At 30.8% G+C, this 15,269-nt stretch overlaps 1 protein-coding gene across 7 annotated transcripts in view; it reads right to left on the bottom strand.

The window, feature by feature from the left end:
* Positions 1-2,440: 2,440 nt before the first annotated feature.
* LOC126757304 (myc box-dependent-interacting protein 1) overlaps positions 2,441-15,269 on the bottom strand; it is a 104,474-nt gene continuing 91,645 nt past the window's right edge. For 2 of the 7 annotated variants that reach the window (XM_050471096.1, XM_050471097.1), the window contains exons 6-10: positions 15,018-15,114; positions 14,793-14,921; positions 10,014-10,742; positions 5,869-6,011; positions 2,441-4,839 (exon numbers count right to left, since the gene is read on the bottom strand). In XM_050471096.1, coding sequence (XP_050327053.1) covers positions 4,759-4,839; positions 5,869-6,011; positions 10,014-10,742; positions 14,793-14,921; positions 15,018-15,114 — 1,179 coding nt within the window. In that variant the 3' untranslated portion in view covers positions 2,441-4,758. Of the gene's footprint in view, positions 4,840-5,868; positions 6,012-9,731; positions 10,743-10,771; positions 14,459-14,792; positions 14,922-15,017; positions 15,115-15,269 lie in introns of those variants that run through there. The other 5 variants (XR_007666721.1, XM_050471095.1, XM_050471098.1 and 2 more) reach the window with 5 other exon arrangements.

Raw genomic sequence — 15,269 nt, 5'->3', positions numbered from 1 at the left:
GAGGTCCGCTGAAAGAAAAAAAATCTAAAAACGAAAATTTCCATTGCACCCGAAATCACGATTATTTGCAATAATTTCTCTATAAAATTAAGTCACTTTACTGATATAATAGTATATATATGTACATGCCTAGTCAAATTGCGAAAATTTTTAAATAAACACTTGAAAATTTTGTCATATATTTTACACTATCACAGAAATTTTTCTTTAGTAAATCGACATTTCGGATAGCACTTTTTATATTTTTATCAAAACACCGACAAATCATTTCTTGGCAAATCTGGTGTTAATTGATACACTGAAACAGTAAGAGCTCTGAACTACACTATTACTTGCGGGTGTCACAGATCACCCAGTTTCTGTATTTGACAAACCGGTAGCGCTTTGAAAAGCTGCATACGAGTTTTTTTAAATATTTATGCACATTTATCCTCACAAACAAATTAACAAGTATAATTTTACGTTTACAAATAACTTTTCCGTCATTTTATATGAGCAGCTTGAAAACCATTTATTTCCAATCAAAATTTGCACCTCACACCTTCTCCAGCCTCTTTTTCATTCATTTTTTTCTGCGGTGTACTAAATTTTCCCCATTAGATTTTCCCAAATCCTTTTTTAGTTGCATATAAGCACATTTCACATTTATGACACTATACTTTTAAATAATATGCGTTAGTTTTAAAGTTTAGCATATATTTCTTACTAATTGGACTATATTTTTAATATTTTTTGCTAAAAAATTACAAAATTTTCGTCATTACCACACACAAGAAAAATCACACTGCACTACTGAAATGAATGGCAAGGAATGAGAGAGAAAACAACATTATACCCGCAGTCGATAAGGCGGGCTAGGCCAAAGCGAATGCGAAAGAAGTAATGCAAAAATTTATTTGCAGATAGCAATAAGGCAGTGCGGAAATGAAAGAGCATTGCCAACGACAATCAAGTGTGTTAAAAATACAGCTATTCAATTTTTAGCGCTCAAACTGTGTATTTACTATTGGAATAAAGCGCAACTAATTCCAGCAATTGTTTATTCAGAGATTAGTTCTATTCCTTACTAAATAAACAATTAATCCACTGAAATTACTTCAGAATTGCCAAAGTATCCGGTTCCGTTTGTTTGTGTACAATCGGAGTTTGCGTAACAACAACAATAAATTTACGATATTAAATAAGTCATGTGTAGTTTATCAAATGAAACGTGACGTATTTAGCTTTATATTTGAATAAATAGTCTCAAACTGTTTGAATAGTCTGGACTGAACTGAACTGAATTTCAAACTGTTTGAATATTTAGTCCACTACACCATCGGTGATTATTTCCAAGTAAGTCAAGTCTACTTAACCTGAAGTGTCAAGGTTTCAAGGCTAAACATCATTTCCGAAGGATCTATATCGCTCAAACAACAAAAGCAACTTTGTAAGTACGTATATATATAATCTTATTCCTATCTGCTAAATGCTTGACACATGTGGGATTCCGCATTTTTTAAATCCATTCTATGCTGCTGATGGACTGAAGGGCAACAATTTTTACTTATAACTGTTTTTAGTTTCGTGCTGACCCAGCAGGTTGTGTTTGTAGTAACAAAAACCTTCTTCTTCTTTGCCAGATGTACAGATTTCTTCCTGTCGCGGGGCTCAGTTATTCTTTTGAGGAATAAATACAATAGAAATTGCATCTGTGTTAAATAGGATAAGTGACATCATAAGTCAGCTCCAAGCGTGATAACTTTGTAGAGTTCTATCTTCAAGCACTTCGTTTTCCAAATTCTAATTTCTGATGTTTTCAAATCTGCTTTTCGACAGCAATTTGAAGTTTATTTTAGGTTGATATAATAACAACAAAAACACCAACAATTCAATTTTTAGTTTTTATTAGTTTAATTATTTATTTTTGTTTCGTAAACTGTAGTGTTTTTGAAATTTGACCAGTTCAGATTGTAAATAATATATGTATGTGTATACGTACAATTAGATACAACTAAATACTAAATACAATGGTCTGTTTTGTTTTATATTCGTAAATATTGTATGTATGTATGTATATAAGAAGTTTTGTGTTGTTTTTGCACACTCACAATATGAAATTACGAACAGCTTTAACAAAGTATAATATATTGAAGTTACAAAACACTTATTGCAAAATTAAATATATTAACTCGCCGAAGAAGGTTTGACTCACACTACCAGCGAAATACAATGCCACAGAGCTTGCAAATAATGTATGTGTATGTGTGTGCTTTCAACTTTTGGCATTGTTGTATATAGGAAGGATGCACTGTTATTACAACTAAATTGTAAGGATATGTTTTAAACAATTATTTATATGTTTGTGTATAATGTGTGTGTAAATTGTTACAAAAAATAACGTGAAAAATTTAACAACTCACCATAAACAATTGCGCAAGAATAATAAATTTTAAAGAAGTTTAGTTTAACTTATTTATTTTTCACCGATTCAAATACAATTTGTATGCATATATGTGTATGTAAGTATAAATCTTTTGGCTCAGCAAATGACTTTTGATTTTTGAATTGTGTGTTTTGTTGCAAAGACGCACTAATCGGCTATATGTTGGCACTGGCTTTATTTAATTTATTTATTTATACATATTTTTTTGTTTTTGGTTTTTTATAACTGTATTATGCTTATGTCAAAAAATTGTTGTTACGTCTCATGACATTTATACTTGTATTTGCTGTTATCATAATTTATGTAAGTATATCAAAATTATTATTATTATTTTGGTATGCTATTAAATTTTAATATTTTTTCTTTTTTTTTTTTTAATTTTATACACTTAACTACTAAAGTCAGTAGACAGTTATTTTTTTCATACATATTTCAATAATATTTATGCACAAACATACATAGCACTTTTTAAAGTACTTTTGTAGGGTTTGCGCTAAAATTCTGACTACCGAGGGGGGCAAATGTGTAAAGTGTATATTTGCGTCGAACTTGTATGTTGATTTTCCTAAATATTTTGAATAGCGAAAAAATGCCTGAAAACAGGTTTGTGGCCGCGTGAACTTTTTGTTTTTGTTTTATTTTCATCATTACTACAAAATAGTTAAATTTATAAGATTGTATATATGTGTGTATGTATTAATTTAATTATTTTCATATGCACGATTTAATTTATTTTTTATTTTTTGAATATGTTTCGATTTATATGCCTCAAACTCGTTGGTATACCAACTAGTTCACCATTTTTCAACATTTACTGTTGACTTTAAGGAAATTAATAACTTTTTTCCAGAACTAATGTTCTCTTTAAGGAAATTAATTGCATTATTCAATGTTTCTTATCAATGAAATTAATTACGCTTTTAACTGTTTTTTTCCTAACAAAATTGAAAATTTTTAAAAATTTCAAAACTGATTTTCGAAAATCTCTTAAATCAGTTGTTAAATATTTTCTTATTGCAGCCATCGATTATTTATCAAAGTGTTTTGAAAAATTTTCAAAACTGATTTTCGAAAATCTCTTAAATAAATTGTTAAAATTTTTTTATTGCAGCTAACGATTATTTATCAAAGTGTTTATTGTGTTTTTTTACTAAATTAAATTCCAATCACATTACATTCATAAAAATAAATATCATGTTAATAAATATTATTCAGCGCTTTTGGCCAGCTGTTATTTAATTATAATATGCTCAATTGAAACTTAATTATTTATTATCTGTATATACATATAAGTATGTATGTATATATGTTTGTATATATATTAAAAAATTAACAATAACAATAAAATTTTACTCAACTTTGACTTCTGTTGAGTTTTTGTTGATAAACGAAAACGGATATGTTCATAAACGAATAAATAAATTGCATATCGAATTGAAATAACGGTAAAGCACGCTATTCGCATTCAATAATTATAATATAAGGAAGCGCTGTGGAGAAGAAAATTAAAATAAAAAGAAACACACCGCCAAAGCAAAACGCAGACGTTTACAAATTTCAACGACTTTAAAAATTATGTGTATTCCGTAAATTAAGATATTTATGTACATAGCATGTTTATATGTATGTGTAGCGCCACATAAATACCAAAATTGGCACTTTATTTTGTTTTTGTAAAAAAAAAATGTTACTGCTTGCTTAAAAATTAAAAAAAAAAATTATGTGCTAAAATTCAATATAATATTAAATTTTCTTTACTAAAATTGCTTTAATTTACATTTCATTTGTTAAAACAAAAATATTTACCAACAAAAAATAAAAAGTTCACAGCAATTGTGTTCGAAACGTTATACCAAATACATACAATAAAAATATATATTAAATAAAATATACAATAATGCACATATGGATGTATATGTATGTATATACATATTTTTCTAAACAAATTTTAACAGTTGCCTTTTCGATTCTTGTGTGTTTCAGGATAAGAGCGTAAAATAGATTTTTCTACAGAAAAAAAATTAATTTATAAATACATATTTATAAAAACAAAATTAACAATAAAAACCCATTCGTTGCAGCCAATTTAATTTGCCATTTGCCATTGTCGTAAACATACTTCGGATTGCTTTAACTGTCATTCACTACTTTTGCTTAAACTTTTAACTTTTTGTTTTCTTAAATATTTTCTTTTGTGTGGTGGCTTCTGCTTCTGCTTTTTGTTCTGCTTTATTTATTGTTTCTGCTTTCTGCTTTTGTTCGTTGCACTGGCCTGCTGCTGTTCTGTTGCTTGCTTGCTTGCTTGTTCGCTTGCTCTCCGCCTGTACGCCTGCCTAGATGGGTCGTGTAAAGTTGGCCGGGAACAGACCCTTCTCGTTTGTGCCCTCCTTTTGTCCCATCAGCCAGCCTTCCTCCTGCAAATTTGTAATAAAAAACTTAACGCTTAATAAAGTCATAGAACATTTGTGGCGAATACATAAGATCGAGCACATAAAGGGGTGGGTTGATTCGGGAGCAGTTTAATTGTGAGGTTATGTTAAAGAAAATTAATCAAATTACCAGAATAAAAAAACACAACATTGCTAAAATTAAAATAGAAAAATAAAAACTTTAACATGGGTTGCAACGAAGCATAATACCCTTCACAGGTGTATTTCTTATTACAAAAAGAGTATAAAAGGATCTTCATCTTAATTTTGATCGGTCAGTTTGTATGACAGCTATATGCTATAGTAGTCCTATTTGAAAAATACTGAAAGACTAGTTCGCATATATACAGATAGTCAGACGTACAGAGACATGGTTTTAACATTTTCGAGCCAAATTTTATTCAGCAATGCGCCCATTTCTGGCTCAAAGAGTATGTAAAGAAGCAAAATTGCCGCATTTGTGGCGAAGAGCAACCTGAAGAAGTTCATTTCTTCAAAAATGATGCCGGTGAGAACATAACCGTCAATGGCGACCGTTATCGCGCCATGATAACCGACTATTTGATCACTGAAATTGATGCTCATGATCTCGGCGATATTGAAGTTCAACAAGGCGGCACCACTTGCCACACATCGCAACCGTTAGACTTCTTCCTGTGAGAATATGTTAAGTCTAAACTCTATGCGGACAATTCCGCTTCGATTCCGACCTTGGAGTAAAACATCACACGTGTTATTCCTCAGTTATCAGTTACCTCCCCAGGGTTGTGCGCTGGGAAGAGAAACAGCGTCGGTTGAGAGACCCCCCCTTTTAATGATGACCACTGTAAACATCGGCTATAACCGTGGTGTCTACGCCAATAAAGAAGAAGATGCTTCAAGTTGATGCTAGTACAAATCAATGAGGCTTCATAAAAGATAAGGCACTCTTCTCACGCAACTATTTTAAAAAGAATTTCCACCGCCAACAAGTAAAACAGCAATTAGTCACAAGTGCTGCTCAATCATATTTACCTGATCCTCTGGATCGTCGTATTCAATAACGCGTATTATATCGCCAACCTCAAAGCTGAGCTCATCGACATCCTCCTTCACATAGCCATAGGTGGCCTTGACACGGTAAAGCACACCCGCTGGCAAATCCGATGTGGTGGCATCTGTGAAATACAAAAAGAGCAAAGTAAATTTTAAAAACTTTTGGAAACTATTAATTGCGGTTAGCACTCGCAAATTTTCGTACTACTCGTGTATGCAAAGGTTATATTTATTGCTTCGATAAAGCTATATTAAATATTTTTGATTTTTCATTGATTTTCAAATGAATTAAAAATAGCCAAAAAACATTTATAGCAAGTTTTGAGAATTTTTTTATTTTGATCTGAAATTTTTTTTTTCTTTTATTTTTTTATCTCAAAAATTTTTTTTATTTCAAACATTTTTTTTTTGATCTCAAAAAATTTTATTTTTATCTCAAAACTTTTTTTATCTACAAAAAAATTTTTTTAGATAAATTTTTTTTTTATTTTAGATATTTTTTTTTATCTCAAAACTTTTTTTATCTAAAAAATTTTTTTGTCAAACTCGAAATCACTTTGCATACACTTTCGTTGTGGAAGCGCACATTTAGCACAGAAGTGTGGGTTAGAGAAGAGTAAGTGTGAACGCGAATTGGAATTAGACTCACAGCGTTGCGTTCGTGTTAATCATTAACAAAGTATGCCGTTATTAGAAGAAAACAATATTATTTCGTTTTTATTAAATTCTTTGGTTTTGTTAAACATTGCAACAGCTACACAAGTTTAGCCCAAAAAAAGTTTTTCAAAACAACAATACGCGCTGCTTGTAAACGCGACATCATGGGTTAGAGCTCGGCTGGGGTTAATAGAAACTTTCAAAGAGAACATCACAACTTCAAAATGTAATTTTTTTCAAAAAAAAAAAAAATTACGTAAAACACAGTTTAGTTTTGTTAATTTGTTGCAAAACAACAACAACAACAGTAAACGACTTGCGTAACAAACGTGCCTGCTTCTTAGTTGTAGGCGCTTCGTGTTAAAGTGGTGAAAAATGCAAACAAAAATAAATTGAAAAAAAGAGTTATGTCATAAAAAGTGTTATTGTGTAGTTGAAGAAAGTGCTTCTTGTTTTGGTTTTGTTTAAAGAAATTTTTGAAATATGTGAAATAAAAAATGTTAACGATTACAGGGCAAGATGATGTGTTTAGAGTGTTTGGGGTGTTCTTTTTAAGATTTTTGTTGCGAATTTTTGACGAAAATGTTGAAAAAAGTCGTACCCTCCTGTTTACAACATAAACTTTGAAAAACAAATATTTGCGAATTGTGGCTATGGAATCTAACTATAATTGTGTATGAGCATTCGGTAGATTTAAAAAGCTCACTTTAGAAAGGGTTTAAATTGTTCTTTTAAAATGAAAGTTAAAAATGTTTATTGTTTTTTTTTTTTTGAAAAACTTTTGTTTAAAATCTAGTATGGTCTTTATGTTTGGCTCAATATTTCTGTTCTTGACATTGATTGAAGAAAACATTGCATTTGCAAATCGGATTTTGCTAAATGCGTGATTACCAAGAATCGTATATAGTATACTCGTATTATGTATACATATGTACATACATATGTACTTGGTCTCTTGATCACCCGATTGCGTTCGTGTTGCTTTAAACCCATATAACATAAATAACGGAACCTTGCGTTATACCTATATTATAACAATTTTCGAAACTTGAGACCTTTCCTATTATCCAATTAACAAAGAAAACGCATTTTTTAAAAGTATTGCTATACATTTTTTAAGGGAAAATTGTAGAATACTTAAAAAATTGTTTTTTTTTATCTTTTAACGTTTTCACCTTATCTTACCAAAAATATTTAAAAAAAATGCAGACATTACATTTTTGGAAAAACAAATATTTGATCTTTTTTAAAAAATATTTATAATTTTCGAAAAGAAAACAAATTTAGAAGAACATTTACATTTTTTTAAGAAAAAATTATGTGTTTGAAAATAAGTATCTAAATTCTTTATTAAATATTTATTTTTTATTTTTTAATTTTTGATATTATTTTTTTTAATTTTTTCAAAATAATTAGATACTTCCTTTCAGGGAAAAAAATTCATGTAATTCGTTTAAGAAAAGAATTATATTTTTCAAAAAAAGAAATCAGAAAGAAGTATTTAAAATTTTTTGAAAAAAATGAGTTTTAACGAAAAAAGTATTTAAATTCTTAATAAAAAAAAGTATTTAATAAATATTTATTTTGTTTTATATTTTTGATATTATAATATTATTATTTTTTTAAATTAATTTAAAAAACACTAAGACATTTACTTTTAAAGAAAAAAAATACTTGAATTTCTTTTAAGAAAAGAATTATATTTAAAAAAAAAACAAATTTAGAAAAAAAAATCAAATTTTACTGTAGAAAAAAATGATTTTTAAGAAAAAAAGTATTTAATTTTTTTTTAAACAAAGAAGCTTTTAATAAATATTTATTTACTTTTTTAATTTTTGAAATAATTTTTTTTATATTAATTTTTTTATTTTTTCAAAATAATTAGACATTTCCTTTTAAGAAAAAAAAAAATTATTTGAATTTTTTTAAGAAAAAAGTATTTAAATTTTTTTAAACAAAAAAGTATTTAATATACATACATATGTATATTTATTTATTTTTTTTTTTTGATATTATTATGTTTTTTTATATATAGTAATTAGGCATTTCCTTTTAAGGAAAACAATTATTTGAAGCATTTAAAAAAAAATATTCACATGTTTTTAAACAAAAAAGTATTTAATAAATATTTATTTATTTATTTATTTTTCTTTTTTTTATATTATTATTTTTTTATATTAATTATTTTTTTTAATGAGACATTTCTTTTTAAGGTAAAAAATTGTTAAAATTTTTTTAAGAAAAGAACTATAATTTTTAAAACACAAATTTAAAAAAGTTTTAAAACTTTTTTGAAGAAAAAAATTATAAAAAGTATTTAATTTAATAAATATAATTTTTTAATCTATGATATTCATTTTTTTTTTTTAATTTTTGGTAATAATTATTCTTTAATATTAATATTATTTCTTTTTTTTTAATTTTTTAAAACAAAAAAGTATTTTATAAATATTATTATTTGTGTTTAATTTTTGGTATAATTTTTTTTTATTTTTTTAATTTTATTTTTATAATAATTTTTTTTTGCTTCTAACATATCTTTTACCCTACATTTCGAGCCTTATACATATAATATTTGGATTGCTATTGGCAAGTTAGTTTTACGCACAACAACAAAAATTAAAGCAATGATAAAACAATTTTTCAAACATTCCACTATTTTTTAGGTTATGAAATCTCAATCTCTCTCTTTTTCAATTTATGACGGTTCGTCCTTTTCGCAAGTCATATAAAATTTAAAACACTGTAAAAAATATTTTAAAGCACATATCCTTCACCATGGTTACAAACACGTGGTTAAATTGTTGCATTCGCAGCAACGTACTCGTACCAAGTTAACTGTAAACCCCAAGCGTAAGCGAGTCGCCTAAAACTTGTTAGATTTAAAACCGCTCTCAAAGGTGAACTTGTAAAGGCCTTCAAACGCTTGGTTACAACATTACAAACACACGCACAAGACAACAACTATGCGTGCGTCGAATCCTGTACAGCTCTTGCTACATACAAACATACATAAATAGGTATATATATATATATAAATATATATATATATGTTTTTTTATAAGAAGGCGCATGTGTAAGAAGTAGAAGAAGAAGAGAAGTGATGAAGCATACGATCGTAAACGATCTACATAGCATGTAGGTACTCGTTTCATTGGCGCTGTGCCGACGAGGTGTGTACTCACCGGTTGGTATCTCGTAGATTTGTTCATCATCTTCGAAAGGATTTTTACTAACCGGCGCGGCTACCTTTTGACTTTTTTCAATATTGAGATTTGGCTCATCAACATTTTTGTCTGTTGTAGCTACATTATCAATAATATTAAGGTCATTGGTAGCGGCACGCTTTTCAACAACAACAACACTTTCGCTTTTATTGGACGCGGCAGCGCGTGATTTACGTATCAAATTCAATGGGTTCAATAACTGTGCTTTGTGTCTTTTTGGTGACTTTTGTATGACTTTACCTCCTGATTTCTTATTCGTCTCATCCGTCGCATTGCCGTTGTTCACATCGGTCGCTGTTGGCGTCGGCGTTGCTGCTGCCTGTGGCGCTGCCGTTGCGGCAGCTGTGCTGGCGTTCGCATTAACATTGACATTGGCGTCGGCGTTGGTTGACTGCGGCGCCGCGGCATTTTCACTGATGTTGCCATTAGCATTGCCATTTAGCTGTTCCGGTGTGAGCTTCAATGATTTCCTTGCTGTGTTGCTGCTGCTGCTTTCATCTGGGTTCGTTGCGTTTGGCGCTGTTGTTGTTGCTGGCGCATTCGAGACATCGTTTTCCTTGTTGTTGACCTGCACTTCAACCGCAGCGTTGGACTTGGCTTCCGCAGCAGCAGCGCTGTCGTTAAGACCAGCCGCAGCCGGGGGGAGCGTTGTATTCGCATTGGGACTATCCGGCGTGGCAAGTGGGCGCTGTTCAACGCCGCCATTGCTGTTGCTGTTATTGAGCGTCGCTGCACGCGTAGCATTTGCAAGCAGATCAGTTGCGGCACTCTGATATGGAGGTGGCGTTATGGTGCCGATTAGGGGGCTACTGCCCGGCGTCGATGCTGGGCCGGTGCTGGGGCTTGAGATGTTGGCGGCTGCTGCGGCATTGTCGGCGGCTTTCAAATTTTCCGGTGTCGATTCTGGTGTTGGAGAAACTGAGTCAAGCCTGGATGTTTGATGTGAGGAGCTTGTGGATGTGGATGATGCTGTTTGTTTTTTGGTATTTTGTTTTGTTCGTTTATGTGTTTAATGTTTGTTGTTTCGTATGTGCGTTGGCGAATTTCGATTTGCGAATTTTATCAGCCAATTGTATATTACATTTTGTTCCACAGTATGTTTATGAGGTTAGGTATTTTGTATTTTTTATATTTTTTTTGTTTGTGGTTAAGTTGGTTGCAGAATTCAGTTGTTAGAAGCATTCCAAACGAAACGAAACGTTATAGATAAATGAAGAAAATTGGGGAAAAACAAGAAAAAAAAGAAACTCATCACATGCAAATTCAAATTTTATGAAAATTTGGTTTCAATCAATTAACGATAAATAAAATTTAATTAAAATTAAAAGTAATAAACTAAGGTATGATTACATGCAAAATTTGGACGCCAAAATCAAAAGCAAAACTTAAAAAGTAATAAAAGCACACATACACACTTGTACTGCTGCTTATTTATAGGCATATGTCTATATGTATATATGTATATTTTTTAATTGTAATTTTAATTCATACATTTTTCTTAAAGCCAATATTTATAAATAAACTCAAAATAACGAATTTAATTACTAAAACAAAAAATGCTAATACTATAAAAGTTGTGACTACTAGACAAGTTGGAACTTCTCACAGCTCATGTATAGCATTATTATATAAGTGACGTTTGTAAGTTTGGACATTTGAAAATAAATACAAATTTTTGACAAAAATAACAAAAATGCTGCTGGTTCGAACTCTGCAGCCGACATGAGCACCAGATCTACGCTTGGTAGAATAACAATCCGTTCAAACGACAGTCAGGTCTACGTCACCGGAACGGACCTGGTTTTTTACCTGCCAAGGACTGTCAACTCGGCATAATTTTGCCGCTACAGCAACAACAGCAAAGTTTCTACGATATTTGAGTTTACGTAGCTGAAAGAGACTCGGGTTTTTATTCCAGCAGAAACTGTTAACTGCCTGCGAATTTTTTCGGGCATGTATGACATGGTTCCAGGTAGTACTACCACTTTTACTATGTTCGGACCGACATTGAAAACATCTTGAAAACACAATTGTGGATTGTGGAGTTTAAGTCGTTCGGACCGATAATGTTTGTTTTCGAAAAGTTTTCACTGACAATTCACAAATTTATTTGATTGTTGCGCAACGATAATGGTAAGTTTTGAAATCCTAAATATTTGCTTAAAACTATTACTAAAGATCGTGTGTTATAGAATTCGGAAAAAAAATATTAATTATGAAAGTATTGGCTTTGAGAATTCAAATAAATACTTCGCGCAACGGCGATACTTCAAGTGAACTGTTAGAGACTCTTACTACCAGCACCTTGTTCTTGCAAAAAAGATAGCGGAGTTAAAAAAATCGTTAAATCCTATTAGATATAATGAAGGACCTTGGAACGCCGATTAATTCGTGTTGGACAAAGGTTTGTAAAATTATTATTAATTCCAGCAACGTAAGAATCAGTTTTGGGAACACGATTGCCAACGAAATGGATCTGCTTTTTTTAAAGAAAACTTTCGCATGAACTGAAGTTCATTAACCGGCCTCTACAAAAGCTACTCCGATCGAGAAAAGAGTGCCCTTGTTCATCTGCAGAGTATCGGAGTATCGTTAATATGTTAAGAGTAGGAAAATCTACGGTTTGCGAAATTTTGTTGGAATTTCGCAACGAAATCTGGAGACTATGCAACCATTTCAACAACATTTTAAGACAGTTGCCGCTAAATAGAGAAAGTTTAACAGATTGGGTGACTGGTTTCGAGGTACTTGGATTCGCACAATGCTTAAGAGCAATTGGTAAAAATTAGTTATGCGTCAATGGTCTAATAATTGCTTACAGACGAATGCCACATTGAGGTTTACCCGTCATCTGACGAAGCTGTGGATTATTACAATTACAAAGGGTGGTATTTCGCCGTTTTAGTGGCATTAGTTGATGCTGTGTAAAGTCTAGAAACTTAATATACATACACATGTTTTTGCTGCTCCATTGTTTTATTAACAAATATCAAATGACAATTTAAGGCTGGCAAAATATGTCTTCCAATAATAGCGACTATACCGGAGCAGACACCGATTATAATGAGTGGAATGCAAGTTTTCAAGTAGTTTCAGCGAAAACTGGTTTTCAATGTGTTTGCGTTTGACAGATTTTACATGGATGAAAATACAAGCTGTAGGGCGAAAACCAGTTTTTCCACCAAAACAATGTCTTCAATGTCGGTCCGAACATAGTATTTGTCGATTACAAAGCAGCTTTTGATAAGACGAAAAGGAGCTGCCTTTATGCCGCTATGGTATCCCTGCAAAACTAATACGGCTGTGTAAACTGACGTTGAGCAATATCAAAAGTTTCGTCAGGATCAGGAAAGACCTCTCCAAGCCGGAGATGTTACAAACAAAGCGACTCCCTATCGTGCTACTTCTTCAATCTACTCCTGGAGAAAATAGTTCGAGCCGCAGAGCTGAATAGAGAAGGTACAGTCTTCTATAAGAGTGCACAGTTGATGGCGTACGCCGATCATTTCTTCAGAATGGATAAGGAAGCGAAGCAAATGGGTTTGGTAGTGAAGGTGGGCAAGACGAAACATCTGCTGTCATCAAACAAACAGTCGTCGCAGTCGCGACTTGGCTCCCAAGTCACTGTTGGTAGTCATAACTTATGGACCTTTGTAAACTCGGCTATAACCGCGTGTCTACGCAAATAAAGAAATAGTGGCGGTTGATGCGCTCAGAACGCATGTTTTGGATATACATACATATGTACTTCAATCAGAGTGGCAAAAGTGCTAAGAGAACTAGTTCAGAAGCATGCGAAATGGAAAATATTTTGAAAAACAATAGAGCGATTTTCTATGATTAAAACTCGTTTTTGTACACGAATCGTTGCACCTACGTAGTAGTATATAAATCGAAAGAAATAGTCTTCAGTGAATTTATAGCAAAAAAAAAAAAAAACAATTTTTGTTATGATGTGGCATGAAACTTTGAACCAAGTAACCACTTTTAAATAACTAAGTATAACCATTTTTAGATATTAAATATTGTCACTACATGAAAGTATACTTGTTTTATATATTATGTTATGTAAGATAACTATAAAATTAAAGCAAACAAAAATTATAACTATTAATAATTAAAAAAAAAAAATTATGTGAGTCTATAGTTTTATGGCCATAAACGTATGCAATTATAACGCTACATGCTAACTACGACTTCTAATGCAAATACAATTTTTTATATGTAAGAAGTTATAATAATTAATTATAATTTAATTATCAGCTTAAAATAACTTAATAGGCTAACGTACTCAGCACACACAACCTCATAAAATGTGGGATATTATAGAGATTTAGGGGTGATAGGGTCACAAAATAAGCTAAATTCGATTCGATATTGTTAAGTGAGAAGAAATTGTGTTTAAATATTTTCAATATTTATTGTGATTTGTAAAGCAATGCAAGTGCATGTCATTGTATGCATAAAATACTTTTAAATTTTATAACTTTGAAATTAATATTTTTGTTTTTGTATTTTTCTTTGTAATTTGCAATTTTGAATTTATTAAACAAGTTTTGTGCGCAACATTGTTAATCGAATTGTATTTAGCTTACAATAAAAGCAAGCAGTTTTTTTTCAATTTAATTTATGCAAATGCAAATTTTGTCAAAAAAAATAATTTTTTTTTTATATTTTTTATTCAGCTAAATAAACAGTAACGAAAGTAAAGAAGTGAAAAGAAAATAAACAAAAAGTATTACAAAAAGAAAACAGAAAAAAATGTTAAAATGGCCAACACGATTTTGGAGCTGGCTTTTAAAAATATTTATAAAATGTATTAAAATGTTCTCTGGCACACACACACGCATACTTTCACACAAACACACGCTTGCATATGCTTTGGCATTTAAATGCTTTTCACTACTAAAAGCGTAAAAGAACAAAAACAAAAAAAAACAACAACTTAGCACAGCACAACACATCCTACGAAGCTAGTAGTTAAATGGTGTAAATGTATGTGTGTACTAAAGTACTTACGACTGTTGACATTACTGGAGCCATTTGTGGTGATCTGATTTTGATAGTTACTGTTATTGGTGGTGTTTGTGTTGTTCATTTGCTTGAATGGCGACGTCTTTGTGGGGCTTGGAGCGGAAAAGGCAGTGCCTGGCAGTGAAAGAGAGAGGGAGAAAGAAAGCAAGCGGGTAAAAATTGCAATTTTATTTAAAATTTCAAAATTATTTCATTTTTGACATGACGTACTTTCCATAAATTTACTAGTTTGCTTTCTTAGCGTATTCGAGCCGCGTTGAGAATCCGTTGCTAATTTGTCCACAATCGCCTCCAATTCGGAGTAGATCTAAGATTAAGCGGTTTTCAATATTTATTAAAATTTGTTTAATTAATATATTTTTTTAATTAAAATTTTCTCAATAAAAGTAAAAAAAAATATATATTTTATATCTAAGATTAAGCGGTTTTCAATATTTATTAAAAATTTTTTAAATTAATATA

This window comes from Bactrocera neohumeralis, chromosome 4, assembly GCF_024586455.1.
Source record: "Bactrocera neohumeralis isolate Rockhampton chromosome 4, APGP_CSIRO_Bneo_wtdbg2-racon-allhic-juicebox.fasta_v2, whole genome shotgun sequence".
NCBI lineage: Eukaryota > Metazoa > Arthropoda > Insecta > Diptera > Tephritidae > Bactrocera > Bactrocera neohumeralis.
Note: the sequence above shows the minus strand (reverse complement) of the source record. Positions and strands in the feature narration are given on the sequence as shown.